General features: G+C 32.3%; 3 protein-coding genes across 3 annotated transcripts; 1 reads left to right on the top strand and 2 right to left on the bottom strand.

Annotated features, from left to right (window-relative positions):
* Positions 1-36: 36 nt before the first annotated feature.
* On the top strand, positions 37-5545 carry l(3)77CDf (phosphatidylserine synthase 1 homolog l(3)77CDf). The gene is made up of 6 exons (XM_011634739.2): positions 37-407; positions 1447-2001; positions 2130-2399; positions 2761-2983; positions 3317-3383; positions 4035-5545. The coding sequence occupies exons 1-6, from the start codon at positions 187-189 to the stop codon at positions 4088-4090; spliced, it is 1392 nt and encodes a 463-aa protein (XP_011633041.2). The 5' UTR covers positions 37-186; the 3' UTR covers positions 4091-5545.
* LOC105424484 (endothelin-converting enzyme 1) lies at positions 4480-11892 on the bottom strand. The gene is made up of 16 exons (XM_025217625.2): positions 11472-11892; positions 9965-10996; positions 9271-9670; positions 8956-9066; positions 8757-8859; positions 8401-8590; positions 7979-8128; positions 7807-7899; positions 7474-7653; positions 7169-7300; positions 6893-7075; positions 6502-6608; positions 6070-6257; positions 5636-5802; positions 5320-5469; positions 4480-5070 (listed from the first exon to the last, which is right to left on the bottom strand). Exons 1-16 carry the CDS (start codon positions 11643-11645, stop codon positions 4852-4854), a joined length of 3579 nt encoding a protein of 1192 aa, XP_025073410.2. The 5' UTR covers positions 11646-11892; the 3' UTR covers positions 4480-4851.
* Positions 11893-12034: 142 nt separating this feature from the next.
* LOC105424483 (uncharacterized) lies at positions 12035-16679 on the bottom strand. Its single transcript, XM_089073577.1, has 9 exons — positions 16450-16679; positions 16095-16169; positions 15692-15950; positions 15117-15468; positions 14648-14842; positions 13780-14343; positions 13298-13567; positions 13010-13222; positions 12035-12792 (listed from the first exon to the last, which is right to left on the bottom strand). The coding sequence occupies exons 1-9, from the start codon at positions 16478-16480 to the stop codon at positions 12598-12600; spliced, it is 2154 nt and encodes a 717-aa protein (XP_088929703.1). The 5' UTR covers positions 16481-16679; the 3' UTR covers positions 12035-12597.
* Positions 16680-18028: the final 1349 nt, after the last annotated feature.

Consider the following 18028-nt stretch of genomic DNA (forward strand, 5'->3'; position numbering starts at 1 on the left):
CGGCGTGAAGTTGTGCGCGGTCGCCGTCGCGTTGTTGACGCGCCGTGCGCACGCAACTTCAGGCAGGCCAGTTCGTCGCAAGCGTGTTCGCGCGAGAGTAGGCACTTTCGGCGCGAGAATCACGCGTGTGTTTGTTCGCCGATGGTGGTCGAACGTGGCTGAGGCAGAGGATACCATCATCGAAGGATGACGATAATACTGCGAGAGGAGAACGCCAAGGCGGCCACCACCGCCAACAGTCTCGTTGATCATGCCGAGGAACAGAGACTTCGCGCCGGGACCGACAGCTTCCCGAGCATCAATGAAAGGCCGGTCGACGATATTTCCCTTGAGTTCTTCTACAAACCGCATACGATCACCTTGCTACTCATCTCCATCGGCGCGGTCATATATTCGGCATTCGCCAGGTGGATGCTTGCCTTGTGATTCTTTATCTTTTGAGATCTCGCGGATCGTAACTCGCTTATATTTCTCCCCTCTTATTTTCTCTCGCTCGTAGTGTTATTCGATTGAAAGGCCACGTGGAGACTAGTGAATGAAACTGAGGGAAATTTCGCGTAATGATAGACTCATATTTGTCACGAGCAGATTAGGTTATCTAATTTTGATTTAAGGACAATTAAAAATTTTTGGCACTGATCTAAAATTTTGTACTTTGCATTGTGCTTTAAATGATGGAGCGTTTATGTTATTGTGTTATTATAAGGCTGTTATAATAATAAGGTTTCTTTCTGGCTGAATTTCTTGTACAATTCATTTTTCTTCTTTCTTTCTTCAATATAGAAAAACAAAGAGAAAAGATGAATTGTACAAGAAATTTAATCAAAAAAACAAGTCTAAAAAATATAAAAGAATCTTAATTTTTTATATGAAAAAGAATATTTTTTCTGAGATAATGAAATGTATGATAAATTTTACTAATTTTAAACACATTGTAAATTGATTATGATCTGTCCTTGGCTTGTCTACTAACGCTTTTGTTTTGTTCTATATTTTATATTTGTTATATAACTTGTTACACCTATTAATTCTACTTAATATTTTTATTTTTTTTTCTTATTTTTCTTATTTAAATAAAGTTTAATGAAAATTCTTTATATAATAAATATAATACTTTATTATATTTATATAATAAGGTTCTCATTTAAATAAAGATTATTATAGAATTATTATAGAATTCTAAATTTGACCTTTATATTGATTTGGCTTTAATTTTTTTATGTAGTAGAATACATATTAATTATTATATTTATATTACGATTGACAGATAAAAATTCCAACAATTTTCTTGAAATTCAGTATAAATTTTGCTTACTTTGACTATTCTAATTTCGATTATTTATAATAGTAATTTAATAAAAAAATTTATATAATTTGTGATAGTACTAGACATTTATGCATACTATTGAAATATCCATTATATACTTTGATAAACATCTGTTTCAGAAATACTACCAATGTGGAGGACAACATGTGGGCGGGCATGTTGTGTGTTATCTTCTTCTTCCTCATTATATCAGTCTTGACATTTCCCAATGGTCCATTCACCAGACCTCATCCAGTGGTATGGCGGATAGTGTTCGGCTGCAGTGTGCTCTATCTGATGGGTTTGCTGTTCTTGTTGTTTCAAAATTATGAAACAGTCAGAAGGATCCTGGTATGGATAGATCCAGGTTTAGCATCTTTCCACATTGACATGGACAAGGAGTACGGTGTCAATTGCTCAGATGTTACAGTGGAGAAGATCTGGAATCACTTGGATGTGTTTGCATTAGCTCACTTTCTCGGCTGGGCATTCAAGGCCATTCTGATTCGTCATCTTGGTATCCTCTGGGCCATCAGCGTCATGTGGGAGGTGACCGAGATTGCTTTTGCTCATTTATTGCCAAACTTCATCGAATGTTGGTGGGACGCGTTGATTCTGGACGTCCTAGTATGCAATGGTTTGGGTATCTGGGTTGGCCTGAAAATCTGCTCCATATTGGAGATGAGAGAATACAAGTGAGTTTAAATCCTAGTTTAATTAAATCTTTATTTCTATTTCATAGAGAAAATTTTTCTTTCCTCATTTCTTAATAAAGAATATTGAAAAGTACTGAATGACTACTTGTCTTGTTTCTCGAATACAGGTGGGTCAGCATTCGTGATATCGAGAGTACCACTGGGAAACTGAAACGAGCAATGTTACAGTTTACCCCTGGTAGTTGGACGTCTGTCAGATGGCTGGATCCAACTTGCACGCATATGCGACTTGTCGCCTTGTGCCAGCTAGTGATATTCTGGCAAGTCTCCGAATTGAATACTTTTTTCTTGAAGCACGTCTATGAATTTCCTCCATCTCATCCATTTGTCGTGGCCAGATTAGTGTTAATCGGCGTTATAGTTGCGCCATCCGTTAGGTGAGTATGCGACTTTCGAGATTTTATATATACGATTGAATTTTGGCTAAATCTCAGAAATTTTGAGTAACTTAGAATTTTGTGTTTGTGTTAAATATGAATATTTAAGTTTGAAATTTTAGAATATTAGATATTAGAATCTAGATAATTTGAAAAAAGATATCATTAATTATTATTAATTATGTCAGTTAAATATTATATTAAAATAAATTATATAACATGATTTTAAGAATAGACACATTAATATTTCGGAGTTTTAAAATAATTTTGTTGATCAATGGATTTATTAAAATACTTTAATAAAATATTGCAAGTCAAAATACTTGGACATTTAAGATAATATTTGTTATTAAAATTACAGACAGTATTATATGTATGTAACTGACCCAACGTGTAGTCGAGTGGGCACGCAGTGTTGGGTCTATGGGGCAATCATGGTAACAGAAGCCTTGCTATGTATACGTCATGGTGCAGCTCTATTTGAGCGCACTCAGGCTCTGAATATTCTCCTTTGGCTGCTCTGCCAGTCTCTAGTCTCCGTTCTTTGTGTCTATGGCTGTGTTTTATGGCATCGATACTTTGAGGTAAGCATTGAAATTTTAATTTCATTCTAAACTTTTAAAAATAGAAAATTTAAAAAGAATATTACTATAATATTTGTTACTATAATAATTACTATAATATATTTGTTATTATAATTTATTACTATAATATTATCAGAGAAAATAAAGTGAAAAGATAATATATATAATTTCATAATAATTTGAAAGTATCGCATAAACTTCTATTTTTTTTTTGCGCATTTATATGATGATTTTATGTGTCGTCTAAGCAGATATAAGCGTCAATAGTTGGTTATTAATTTTTGTAACTAACTCTTGTTGCTCCTTTTAATTGCATGGCACTGATCACTACAGACGGAAAAGAAAGCCACTATAAGGCGGTCTGTCTCCCACTTAAGCAAGTTTGACACGGATATAAGCGGTATGTGTTGATCGATTATGCGTATGATGTATAATCGCTCGATGACTTACAAGTACTGAATTTGCGACATTTGATTAACTGTTTGCTGCTTCTGTGATGTTCTATTGTATTGCACACAACTTGAAACTTTAAAAGTCATTTTGAAACTTATCTATTATTTGTTCTGATATTCTAATTCGATTATTTTATTTTTATTGATAATTTTTTTCTCGATAAAAAAAACAATGGTTAATTATTTGGGCAAATTTTTTTGACGGTTGGATGTTTTTATTGCAATTTATAAATTTCAGGATTCCATATTCTTGGAACATTAGATCCTAAGAAAATTTGGACTTTTGGATTTTGAAATATTTTAATTCTTTAATTTCTGAAAATTTTATTTTTCTAAATCCTCATATCTTTGCTTTCTTTAAATTAAAAAAATATATATAATAAATCATTTCTCGACTTTTCTTATTAAAAAATAATCAGATTGGAAAAGTCAAGAATCTTGTTTAAATATATATTTTTTAATGTTTTAATTCTATTTTTGTTTTTATTCTCTACTGTGCATTTTAAATTAAATTTCTTTTTCAAATGTCACAACTCAGTCGACGCAACAGTTTTAATGCATTTTAATGAGTTATTTATAAATGAGTCTATATATTCTAGGGAATATGGCTCGTCGTACGAAGTCTGTGGAAGAGTTGGATAAGAAGGAACTGTGAGAGAAAAAACGAAGATTGTTCGATAGTGAATTGTGAACATTAATTATACTTTCTAGTCGAATAGGACAATCATGCGTAAAAGAAGGATGAATGATAATGATGATTCGCATGCGTGCGAATTAATTGTTTGCGATGTGGTGTGAGTGATCTCCAAAGCTATTGTTACTTTTGTTCCTCAGAATAAATGGAGAACGTTGTTATCACTTGAATAATCCATGGATGTTCCAATTTAACGATTTCGATTTTTATGGGAGTTTGATGTGAACTTCAGGAGAAAACCGTTCATCGATCCATATTCATTCAATGATCACGTTCGCCTATTTTTTTTTCCTTTTTCAACATTGCCTATGTTACCTCGCAAACAATGCGACAACGTTTTTATCAAGGCATTGTTTTTAAATTTAAAACACATTTTTATTGTACGTGAAACGAGAATCTCTTTACATACATACATTAAGGAATACAGAAGCAAAACACATGTTCTCCAATTTGTTTTTTTTTTTCTTTTTTAGATTTTAGAATTGAAGAGAGTTTTACGATCGCATGGTGAAGCCATATTTAGTATTTTTTTAATTCAATTTTGAAACAATACATTAGAAATATTTGCCACGAATCACAGAATGAATATATCCGGGTTTTGTTTTTGTGCCTATCATTTTGTCCGTTTCGCCTAACTGTAAGTCGCATCGACTAAATTATTGGCTAAATCACAATGTCCGCGACATTAGTTATCCATTTAATGTCATTTTTGCGAAAGATCTTTACTCCGGGGTCATCTGGATCTCCTGGAAGTCCTGGATGTATGGGAACACGCTGCAAATGTTATTGGGCGCGATCTGTGAGCCGAGTGGGCACTCCCATGCTTCGGCGACGAACTTGCTATTCGACGCGGAGACGAACACGCGTATCCGGCTTGGCAAGTTCTCGCTCTCGTAGAGGGAGATGTACGATGACGTGAGTGGCATCTTCGTGCAATACATCTATAACGGCAAAAATGTAAAGACAACGATAAATGTTAATCATCCGAAGCAACTCAATGATAATCATAAATTTCGAAGAAACTAATAATCGTCCATGATCTTTGTGAATACTTGGATTTTACCACTGAATTGTCATCGAAAATATCTCAGAAGATTTGAAAACCGTCAAAACATTTTCTGGGATGCTTTGCGAAACGAGAGGAACCCTACTAAATGACGTTAATGTAAAACGAACTGTGAGAACAGTACCTGAGCGTAGGCGAGATAGAATAATTGATCGATGCCGAGTTGTATCCACGGTAATGGTTTCGCATTCGATTTCCAAAGAACCAAAGTGTCATAGGCTAGTCTGAGTCCCATAATTTCAGACAACCGCTCGTTCAAGGTCAACTGCGGGATCTAGAATATTTACAATATTTGTCGATATATTTGCGTCTGCGAACGATTTAATAAATCGAGCGTCACGCAAAAGAAATACCGCGTTTTATTTTAAACCTCACCACGTAAAAGATTTTCCCAACAAATTTTATTATTTCATGCGTTGCGTAATTAAACATCAGTTTACCTTAAAGGACACAGTTTGATCGGTGAGAGGTAATATCCAATTTATAGATTCTTGGTACAGATTGTCCCTTTGACAGCTGATATATTCTTCAAAAGTCGTGTCTGTTGCTTCATTCTCGTACATCAAAGAATAGTTAATATTCCTAGTTTGATTCCAATAGTATATACCTAATAATACATCAGAGAATTATACAATTAAAAATTATTATAAAGAAGAAATAATTCTTATGATTCAAATTAAAATTTAATTTTTGAAATTATAATTTTTCTATTAAAAGTTTTTGATATAAATTATATTTAGTTGTTTAAAATTTAAAAATGATAAAAAGATTTATGATAAATATTCATAAATATTCATACAATCATCAATGATTTATACAATTTTTAGATATTTATGATATAGATTTAGATATGATTAGTTATAGTGCCATTTACCATTCGCGTCAAAATGATGGGCAATCTGATGAGCTATTAAATTTCCAAGTCTTGCTAGCAAAAGATAATCGAAGGATGATTCGTCATTTATTAAGGACCAATCGATGATACCATAAGGAATCATGATAAGGTTTAAGGCGTAGATTACTTCTGCCTTTGACTGGAATGGTGTCGCATAATATGTCCAACTGTAATAGTTTGATTAATAAAAATTCAAAATCTAAAAAGTTTTTCAAATTTGAAAAATTGAAGATAGAGATTCTTAAAGTTAAAGATATAAAATTTTAAGTTATATTACCAAGTTTAGTCCATGTACAAAAAAGTCTAATATAGAAATATAGAAATATTTGCAATGAAGGATATCTAGAATTCTATTCTTGAATTTGTTCTGATACTAATTAATCGTAAATTAATTATTTGTATCTTATTTACATTTGCTTTGGATCGCCAATTTGTCTTCTTAATTCGGTGTACATTAGAGTTCTATATCTTTTCAATAGAATCATCGAGTTGTTGAAATAATTGTCAGATAGAATTAGCTGAAATTTGATTGCGAATCATGTAATTAAAAAAATATACAGGAAGATATACAGGATAATTCGATGATAACGAATATCAATAGAGAAAAATAAATCTTAAAATAAGAAAAGAATTCAAAATAAAAAATATATAATATTATAATTATATAATTTTCTAAATGTAATAAAAATGATATTATATTTATACAATGTTTGCTTTTTGATTTAACTTCTATATTTTCGTCTCTTATGTTAACTTTGATAATATTAATATCGATTTATATCTTAAAAAAATAAAAAATCACCTCTGACACATTAAACTCGTTATATAACGAGTTTCTATTCTTGAAATAAGAAGCAACAGGCAGTGCAAGTTGGAGAATGTCGATCTTTTTTAACAATTCTTCTCGTGCTTCTTCTTTTGCCCATTGTTCTTCTTGCATTTTTGTTGATAACGTTTGTTTCAACTTATCGAATATTCTTGTCGTCTATCGAATGAAGTAACAGGATTCGTCAAAGAATAAAAAATAATTTGTAAATTTAAATTGAAAATTTATTCTTTTAACTTAAGTTTCACTTACTATTTCATTCATTTGCGTTATTTCGTGGTCAGTAAAAGACGATACATACAAACTGGATGCTTCTATCTGTAGGAGATAACTAGCCACGTGCAGACAATAATTCTTTACATTATCATGTTTCGGCAGAACTAACTGCAAAAATTTTAGTTAATATAATATAATATAAATCTGTTAAGAAATAATAATTCTGTTACGTTAAATTATTTATATAATATAACTCATATTTTTAGATTTATCATATTTTAGACTCATATTTTTATTTTATTACTCGAAGAATGCAGGATTTTGTACAACATGTGAATTACCTCTTGATAAAGTTTATGCGCGTATAATCCCATTATCGCATTGTTAAGACCCATAGAATCCTCTTTAGCATATTCCTCTAATCCATTTAAACCTTTAATCAAGGCGGTGTAGAAATAAATATGAATCTTTTCATTAGTTACTATTCCTGTTAACGAGCGAATTAATTGCGTCCAGTTTATCTGCGAGAGAAAATTAAAGTGAAGAATGAGACACTGTTAAGAAAAGTTAAGAAGTTTTGAGAAATAAGAATATTAAACATGATTTGATTCCATAATCTTTTTCTTCATTTTTACGGAAAAATTGAACTGAACTTCTCTGCATTTGTTACTCACGAAAGCGCTGTTGCTCTGCAACTCGATTAAACTTATTCCACTGTAATTGTTCATCAAATACGTTTCCTGTATTTTACTCTTGGACGGGAAGTGCTGCAGAATTGATCGAAGAAAAATCGTTTTACTGATGGATAAAAATGATCGGCAAAATGTTTATTACAGACTTAATTACCGAAAAGTATTTTTGCATTATAACAGAATCGATTATGTGAATGGTTTTGGATTGTATATCCCATTCTAAATAGCTATCATTTAATTCTCTAAAAACGTCAAGTTCTATCAGCGCTTTCCTAATGGATCTCATAACATCGCTTGTGTTATTCTGCAAAATAAAAACAAGAGTAATTACTTGCTGTCAACTTAATACATCTTATTAATTTCTCAATATATATTTTATATAATTATCTAATTATCCCATGAATCCCAGTCGAAATTTTGTTAACAAAGGAACTTTGGCTGAAAACGAGAGAGATTTTATAAAAACAGAAGCAAAATTCTTTTTCTTTTTTCTCCATATTATTAAAAAAAATTTTAATTTGATGGATTCTTTAAATTTTCCTCTTGAACAATTCGTGATAACTTAGCGACTTTTACCTTGCACTTTATATAATTATTGTACAACATTTCGAGATCCACATATTTCGCTTCGACTTGGTCTTCGAAGCACGGATCCTCTACGTATTCCGCTTTAAAAGGACTCTCATACGTCGTAGGGCCAATTTTCAACGTGAAACTATTTGGCCGGTGATCGTCTAATTCTGGTACAACGTCGAATAGAAGAGCGCTGTGGATTAATCACAGACAGTTAATTGCTTAATAAATTAAAAAAAAAAATTAATTAATTTAAAAATAATTTATAATACTTGAAAGAACTTTGTAACATTTTAAAGATAATTTATAATATTTCAAAAAAGATAATATACTTTATAATATACTTTCTGAAAATTTACCTGTGGTGTAACATTAATCGGGCGAATAAATCAGTGAAGTCAATGTGATTATCATGCGACATAGATATGTAAAACTTTCCTATTTTCTTTAATGCATCGCTTGCTGTAACAAATTTTATAGTTTTATTATCTTTATATTTCACATATAAATCTTCATTTGAAGCTATTGACTATTAGATGCTTGATAGTTTCAATTTACCCATTTTTATCCTTTCGCTGTAGCTCATATCTCTTTCATATTGTACGCAGCTATCGTAGTATGTCGCAAAAGGCGAGTGCACGTTTTCGCGCTTCTCTTTTAACATTTGATCTAAAATTATTTAAATGATAATTAGCGTGTAGAATGTCAGATGTAAAAATGCTCAAAAATTGGCAAACTTTTCTTCCGCGAAGAAATGTTTCGACTTGTAAATAATTATACTTAATTAATCATTTAAATAATTTAACAATAAATTAATAAAAATTAGCCTATTAGCGATTCATTAATAATTTATCTTAATATTAACAAATTTACTGGCGATTCGTTGATAATTCTTGGATTTTCGAACTAGATCTTCGTCTGTCAGCTGCGGATTAGCCTCGAAGCCACCGCAGGCGTACTCGTAGAAATCATAGCAGGGATCAGCCGAATGATTCATATAAGATAGCATCCTGCTGACGATCTGCTTGCAATGTTTCGTCTCGCACACGTTTGTATTCTTATCGAGAAGCGTGGTTGTAAAATTCATTTCGTCGTAACTTATCGGGATGGCTGTGCTGCTGGTTGCATAATTGAAAACAGAAGTAGTAGATATGTTCGCATAATTGGACCACACACTGTAATTCTCCATTTTACCAGAAGTCACATTCTCATTATATTTTTCGATAATACGATTATCTGCATTCATAGTTTTATTTATCATATCTTCAGCTTCCTATAAAATTATGTATATATTTTATATATATATATATATATATATATATATATATATATAATTTATATTAATTATTAATTTATATTTTTATATTTAAATTTTTTATATTTTATATATATATATATATATATATTATAAATATATTTATGTAAGTTCCGCAGATTTGAAAATATCTAAAGAGTGTAGATTAAATATTAAAAATTAAAAAATTTAGAAAAATATAATATAAATTATTTAAAAAATTAATATATCAAATATTAAAAAAACAAATTTTAATATATAAATTTTCATTACATTTTTAACGTCCGTAGTTGTTGAAAACTTTTCATTCGTAGAGTATAATAGAGTATAATTTATAACAGGAGAGCTCTCTCGCATTACATTTTTATCAATTAATGTCGCATTGTATTCTTTGCTCTCATAATTTAAGAATTCCGTTGTAAGATTTTCTGTATTCCTGTTTTCTTTAAGGTCTGATAGAGTTGATGATGTTGAAACAGTAATATCATTTGTTGTTACTTCAAACTGTGATTTCTCGGAATATTGAGTTCTATTGAAGAAACTATTAACACTTGTGCTTTCTTCAAAATCAATCTGAAGACTTGGTGTTGAAGATACAATGTTATCAGTTGTTACAACACCATTTCTTAATTTTTCTAACTGTTTTGTAGAATTTTCGGAAGTGTTCTCTTCCAGCTCGTTCAAGCGAGTTGATAATGTTGGAATCGTTACATTATTAATCACAATCTCAACTTCTGATTTGTCCGAGCTATATTCATCAATGGAATATTTTACGGTTATAGCTTCCTTAGTGGATTTTGAAGTTGTAGCGTTGTTTACAACTTCAACAATTGGAATGTCTTTCGTAGTGGAATCAATAATTGGTGATGTTGAAGAGATGCGATTATCAATAACATTATCAGTTATAACATCACGTGGCAATGTAATTGAATCAATATTTTGTTCCGTAATTTCTATACTTTTCTGAATATAATCTTCAGTATCTACAGTTTTTGTATATTCCGTAATATAATTTTCAGTAACTTCATGATGTACAGATGTAGAAAACGTTGTTGTTTTATTCTCGTTCGTTTTATTTTCGTGGTAATGTTCGAACATACGAGATCCTTTAACATTTTTCTTCAAATTGTCTTTAGTGCTAATGACATCGACTTCCTCTGTTGATCTATAGTTTTTTGTGGTCCTAGTGATTGTTGTTTCTGGAGTTTGAGTGTTCGACAGAATTCCTCTTTTTGTTGTTGAAGTTCTCTGAGTTGTTAGAATCGTTGCATTTGTTTCTTCTTTCATGTGTTCTCCATAATGATGCTAGTTTTTGAAATATCCACAATAAAATTATTTAAAGATAAATTTCTTAGAAGTAAATATTAATAAATAAATATATATATATTGTTTAAAAAATATAAATTGATAAAATATGGATATAAATGAAATAAGTTTAATACACACACACACACACACACACACACACACACACACACACACACACACACACACACACACACATACATATTCTTTCACATATTTTTTAACAAAAAAATTTTGCTCAAAATATATAGATAACTGAATTACCAATGTAATTGAGAAGAAAAACTTTTTAAAATTAATTAATTATTTAATTAAGATTGAGACAAATATAATAAATTTGTAAAATTATAAATCTGCGAAATTTTCTTAAATTTGTTAGATAAATTTCTATTTTTTCATGTAATTTTTTGCTCATTAATGATAATGTCTCTAAAGATATAGTATTAATCTCTAGACATTTAATTCAATGATATACCTGTGGTTCGTGGTTACTATATCGCGTTCTCCAGGATACGCTAGCGAGAATAAGAATGAGGCACATGAAGAAGAAGATAAGCAAGGTGGCGAGGCAACTCTTGTATGACTGATCCCGTTGAACAATCTTGCCTTGCTCCCGATTGTTAACATGATATGTTTTGCGAAACGGCATGATCTCTTTAAGTCGGTTAACTAATAACTGCGCACGTTGAAGTAGTTGAGGAAGTCTCGATTTTGCAACGTATACGACTCTTATTCCTATCTTCCAAACATTGATTGTGGTTTCGTTAACCACTTCCTTCCGAACATTATCTTAAGATAATAGCTTACACACTATAATGCTTGAGTTAATACTGCATTAGAAAATGTAATCTCCCTTTTTCACGCAACGTAAAACACTGTGTTTAGATTTTAAATTTTCTACATAAACATTAAAAAGTTAAATAAACTAATTTAAATTTAATAAATTAACTGGTTTGTTTTTAAAGAAGCATTGTTTAATTGGGATTCAAGTCTAAAGGAAGGAATCTTTAGGAACAGCTAATAATATATAATACAAACTTTGGCTATTTCATAAAATTGATATTCTTTCTTAAAAGTTATTTTACACATTTCGCACTTGTGACTTCTGGTCTAGATTTATTATTTTATAACAAATAAATTAAAAAGAAATTGTCGCGCTGTCAAGTGTTTTTCGTTATAGTTCTGATATCGCGCGTACGCCTTGTGATCGTTAAAAAAAATTTAACGAACGTTAAGCGTTCGACAGGGTACTCGAAGTATCAGTTAAAACTACAGCTGCGGCTATACGACAAGTTTTCTCATAGAAGAATCGAAATTGGCAACACCGAATACCTTCGATGTTCGCGCAAATGTATATATATATGTATAAGTTACTTATATCAATAGAGCATTTATAATACAGTTATCACAGATATGTAAACTACAAAATATCGTACGCGAATATAAAATGCAACTTGCGATTTCGGTGATCCCATTGCACGTGCTACGACGAGGTTGTCTACGTCCTAATTAATGTACAATTTAAATATGAATAAAAAAAATATATATATATATATATATACGTATATGTATATATATATATGTATATATATTGCAAAACTCTACTCGTTTGCATGGGGCGAGTAGTACTCCATGTTGCGTTTAAAATCGTCTTCGAAATCCATAACTGGCGAATCGGATCGCTCGTTTAATTCACCGCCGGACGATTCAACGACTGTTTTTGAGACGACAGAAATGTTCCCGGTTTTTTTACTGAATTCCTCGAAATCGCCAGATCTGAATGTTTCGGAGACGGTCTGCAATGAAAATAAAGACTAATTAAAAAATAAGGAGAAAAAAATATTCTATTAAATTAAAAGAACCATAAGATAAAAATTACAGGCGAAATAATTAATATTTTATAAAAAATATTTTGTAAAAAAGAATAGAAGATCGATAAATACGATCAGAAAGTGGAAAAGAAAGTTTTACAGTACATAAGAAAATATGAAGAACGATCTAAATATAAATTACTTTTCTTTCTATCTCGTCAGCTTTGAGTTTTTCTAATTTCTCTTTGTCGGCAAGCGGAATTGCAGTCTTTGATAATGTTTGTCTCTTTGGGGTGGGTTTCCTCGGCTTAAATGATCCGGATGCTTTTTTCGGTAATTGCGAGCTCGTGTGCTTCTTGGTCTCGTTCGATTGCTCGCAATTGTGAGTAACCAGTTGTTCTTTAGTCTTAAAGGCCTGCATAATGACAAATAATTAATTATCAAATTATTCAATTAATGTTTTTAAAGTAGACTAAAGATGGATACTCACATGAGAGCAGATATCACACTTGAGACTGTGCTTGTTCATCTCGTGATGCTTAAGAGCTTGTGCGCGATGGAAATTGCGATTGCAGTGGCTGCAACTGAACCGCTTGACGTTACTGTGTGTCAGCAAATGCCGTTTAAGCTTGTCGGGCCGCGAAAACTCACTCATGCAGCCCAGGTAGTTGCGAAATGGACATTTGAGTCTCTTTGTCAGATCGTGGATCAGCATGTGTCGACCCAGCCGATCTTTTCGCTTGAATCTAGCCGGACAATGCTGCAAATTCAAATATAAAATGCAAATATCAATACGTAATTAATCAATATACAGCTACAGCAAATTATTTTAATGTTATTAAAAAAAAATAATCATATTTATAGATTATATATTTATAGATATAGCAATCAATAATATTGATTTTCCTCGGTCACTCTCTCCCTCGATAAAATCCCGATTTTATATCTATTTATTATTGCAATTATTTTTACTGGACATGTGAAAGGCGTCTCCTCGCTGTGTATCAGCTTATGATTGGCCAGATACTGCTCGGTTTTGAAGGCCTTGCCGCAATCCTCACAAGCGAATCTCGCCGATGCTGAATGGGTCTTGAGATGACGACGTAAGAACCTCTCGATGAGGAAACTCTTGCCACAATGCAGACAGACATAATTGTGCGTAGTGGTCTCTTTATGATGTTGCAATGCTTCCAGATTTGAGAATGACGATTTGCAAGTCGAGCAGCAGTAGTACTTCTCCGTGGTCTTCTGCTTCTGGACGGAGTGAACGTACTGATGGCGACCGAGATCCGACAGAGTGCTGAACACCTCGCCGCACACGTGGCATCGATACTCCGAGCACTTATGGCTGCGCGTGTGCTCCAGAAACTCCTCCAAGTCCGAGAACATCATGCTGCAGCTGCTTTGCACGCATTTGTACACCTTCAACGCCATATGCGAGACGATTAAATGGCCCTTCAGAGCTTTGTATGAGTCAAACGTTTCCTTGCAGAACTGACAATGGTACGTGCGATCTATACTTCCGTCCGGAGGCGCCTTTAAGAAAAAATAAAAAAAAAAAAAATGAGTAAAATGATAAAGTTAAAATGATAAAGTAAAATTAAAAATAAAAGAATGAATGAATGAGAGATATAAAATAAAACTTAAATTGTGCTTAATTTTTCTTCCGTTTGTAAAATATAATACAGAATATTTCAAACAATTAGTTATAGTATGCGAGCATAAAATACGAGACTTCGCTGAAAAGTCTGTACACATACTTATTTTTGCAAAAATTAACACTTTTACATAAAATATGGTTTGAAATCTATTTTACATAGTTTAATTAAAAATTCCTTACTTCCGGCGGTAAAGAGTGAATGGCGGTACCGGGCCATACTTTGTGCGAGGACATATGTTTCTTCACATTTGACTTTTGTGCAAACGCACGTCCACATACCACGCACTGATAAGGCTTTTCTCCAGTATGAGAACGTTCATGCTGTTGCCAGTAGAATTTCTTCGCGAACTGCTTGTTGCAATAACCACACTTATACTGTAACATTGTAATCAAATTTATGTACTTTAGCATTAAGAACTTTATAAAAATTTACTCATTCTAATATGATTTAGTAGTATTTAAGAAAAGTAATGTGAAAGCATTTAAATTACGTTTTTAAATTTACATAATAAAAATTTCTCAATTAAACTTCTTAAAGTAATCAAGTCAACCAAGTTAAAAACATGCATTGTAATCTAATTTAATATTGTAATCAAGTTTTTTTGTATTCTTTGTTTTAATCGAAAGCAGAAGATCACCAATCACACACCCTTAAATTTTGCGTTTGATTAATGCCGTTTTCCGATTCACCGAGTGAATTGTCCTGGAAGGATGTCTCGTTGTTCTCGAGAGAGGATTCGTTGTCCTCCAAAGGCGGCTCGTTGTCTGCCAGGGGGGGCTCATTGTCCGTTAACGAGATGCTAGGATGTTCAGACTGACTCGAAGCGTCCTCCTGCGAACTGATATCGTTTTGTAGATGTATTGTCGGCATCTCACTCGAGTCTTCCCTTGTCGCCTCGATTGCAGCGTTACCAAAAGTATCCAGATTCTCTGTACTTAAGATGATCGGTACACCAAATGTGGAATCCGTCATGAAATAATTAGCAGCCTCCTGGTCCACACTGTAACAAATGACTCCAGAGATCCAAATACATGCCAGAAAATGATTTAAAAAAAAGTAACGAATAATCAAAGTATTAAAATATTTAGTTTAAATTTACACACTGCATAAAACTTTCTTTCTCGCTTTCATTCTCGCAAACTTTAAACATAAATTTATTTCAAAAACAAATGTACAATAGTTCAATTACAGAGAATATTCAATTATTAATAGTAGTAACGTACCTAAACAACATGTCTGCTTCTTCGAGAATAATAGGTTCTCCAAGTTGAAGAGTTTCCTGGGAATTGTATTGTGACTCATCCTGAACAGCATCTTCCACATGCATTACTTGACTCTCATCATTTGTTAAGAACTGAGTCAGGTCCACAGTTTGTTGTGTTTTCTGGTGCGTTCTCTTGTGCAGAACAAACATTTGAAGTGATGTAAACTGGCTTTTACACTTGCCGCACTGGAATATATCCTCTTCATCCTGATCGATTGCTATTGAAAAAAATATTGAAATCATATAATAAACATAGTTGTGATTTATATATATATATCACAAAGAAAACATTTATATATATATAAACATATATAATAAAAAATTGTTAACGATATCTATTTTTTGCATATACAAACATGTACCTGACTGTTCCACTTCAGCTATCAAGGTTTGCGACTCCAGCAAAGATTGCACAGAGGAGCCATCCAGCGAGACATCTGCAAAAAAATATTAATTCAACTAAATATTAATATACTACGACAAGTATTTCAAAGCTTTTTCAGGCAAATTAAGTCAACAGTTCTCAGATTGATTTCTATTTTCTATATTCTCTGCCAAAATGCCTAAACATTTTTGCGCTATTCATTTGAAACTATCGCCGTGATGTGAACGTGGAGAGAAACTGGAGTCTACAGATGAGGACTAGGAAGCCAAGATTGTTGACGTTTCCGGGATCGGTGCACCCCGCCTATCACGGACGACGCGCGTTTTCTTTACCTGTCAGAGCGTCGAGGATAGACTGCGCCATGTTTCGCGATTCGCGATCAACACGTCATCGTAACGGAAGGGCCGATGACTGGGGGAGCATCTAACTCGCGCAATTCGGCGGAATCCGCCGGGATGGAAACATGGTGAGCACCAAACTCGCGTCCCCGTCGCTGCCAAAACGGCGCCAGCGCACTGATCGATACCTAACCTCAAAACGCGACATCGCACGCGCACGACGCCGTTATGCTGGCATGCGAACTTCACGTATTTGAATAATTAGGCAATAATTAACATTTAGTTTACAAAATGTTTACAAAAAAATTATTTTTTTAATTATTTTGAACTAGACAAGGTGTTTCTTATAGATATTCGGATGTAAAAACGATTCTGCAAGTCAAATTTTTCCAGCCCGTCAGATTTCCTGAGTAATTAAGATTTAATTTGCAAAAAACGGTTCTTTATTTTGATATAATGGTTCTTTATTTTGAAGATTTTATAAAGAAGGTTAACGATATCTTGAAATTCTGATCATAAGTCATGAATGTATTGTATTTATTCCCATTGTATTTATCACCATAAAATGCACTCCTCTTATTTTTTTGTTTGAAGTTTATTGTTGTCTTTTTTCTCTAATTTCAATTGATTCTATTGCTGCTCTTATTTTACGAATGGCTGAGAAAATCGGTTTGATAATTATGTATATTGTATTTATTAAAAGATTAATACAATGTAACAGTATTATATTTTACTTCTATAACTTTTGCTTTTTTTATTTAAGAAAATAAATAACATGCGCATAATGCGTTTTTAGTGTCTGCACTTACTTTGTGAATAGCTACTATCATTGCTGATAGTTTATTTTTATATTTAGTTTAATTTGTATATTTGTCATACACACATGTTATCATAAACAAAAAGTTTATAAGAGCGATGATATTTTATTATATTTTCTTTGCGTATAAAATATATGATAGTTTAAATATTAAAGTGTTCCCATTTAGCTTTCATCTAGTTTTTCCCATCTAGCCCCCATCTAACTTTTCCCATCTAGCCCCCACCTAGTTTTTTCTATCTAGCCCCCATCTAGTTTTTCCCACCCAACCCCCATCTAGTTTTTCCCATCTAGCCCCCATCTAGTTTTTCCCATCTAACCCTCACCTAGTTTTTCCCATCTAGTTTTTTCCATCTAGCTCCCACCTAATTTTTCTCATCTAGCCCCCATCTCGTTTTTCCCATCTAACCCCCATCTAGTTTTTCCCATCTAACCCCCATCTAGTTTTTCCCATTTAGCCCCCATCTAGTTTTTCCCATCTAGCCGTAAATAATTTAATGTGAATAATTTTCTTTATATTAATTATGACAATTATTCATAATACGAAGTAGATGTGTCTCTTCACAAATCTATACTTTGCAATACAAATTAATAGAATTTATCTAAATTTTAATTGCAAAATATAGTGCAAGAAACTCTAATTTTTATTTAAAAAAAATTTATTCTCGTTTCCCATTCTTAATTTCTATTCTTGTTCCTCGATTGTGCGCAGAGGGTTTTAATCGTCGATAAATAAATCTAAATTGTAATCACGTG

This window comes from Pogonomyrmex barbatus, unplaced genomic scaffold (genome assembly GCF_055798465.1).
Source record: "Pogonomyrmex barbatus isolate J1 unplaced genomic scaffold, ASM5579846v1 scaffold15, whole genome shotgun sequence".
NCBI classification, from domain to species: domain Eukaryota; kingdom Metazoa; phylum Arthropoda; class Insecta; order Hymenoptera; family Formicidae; genus Pogonomyrmex; species Pogonomyrmex barbatus.

Bases quoted from the DNA above. Each gene is read 5' to 3' on its own strand.
- LOC105424483 (XM_089073577.1), bottom strand. From the start codon at position 16,480: ATGGCGCAGTCTATCCTCGACGCTCTGACAG. The intron at 16,170-16,449 runs GTAAAGAAAACG...ATTTTTTTGCAG, and splicing joins TATCCTCGACGCTCTGACAG to ATGTCTCGCTGGATGGCTCC. The intron at 13,568-13,779 runs GTAAAAATAATT...TTGAATTTGCAG, and splicing joins AGACGCCTTTCACATGTCCA to CATTGTCCGGCTAGATTCAA.
- LOC105424484 (XM_025217625.2), bottom strand. From the start codon at position 11,645: ATGCCGTTTCGCAAAACATATCATGTTAACAATCGGGAGCAAGGCAAG. The intron at 10,997-11,471 runs GTATATCATTGA...TTCAAAAACTAG, and splicing joins ATAGTAACCACGAACCACAG to CATCATTATGGAGAACACAT. The intron at 8,860-8,955 runs GTAAATTGAAAC...AATTTGTTACAG, and splicing joins CAGCGAAAGGATAAAAATGG to CAAGCGATGCATTAAAGAAA.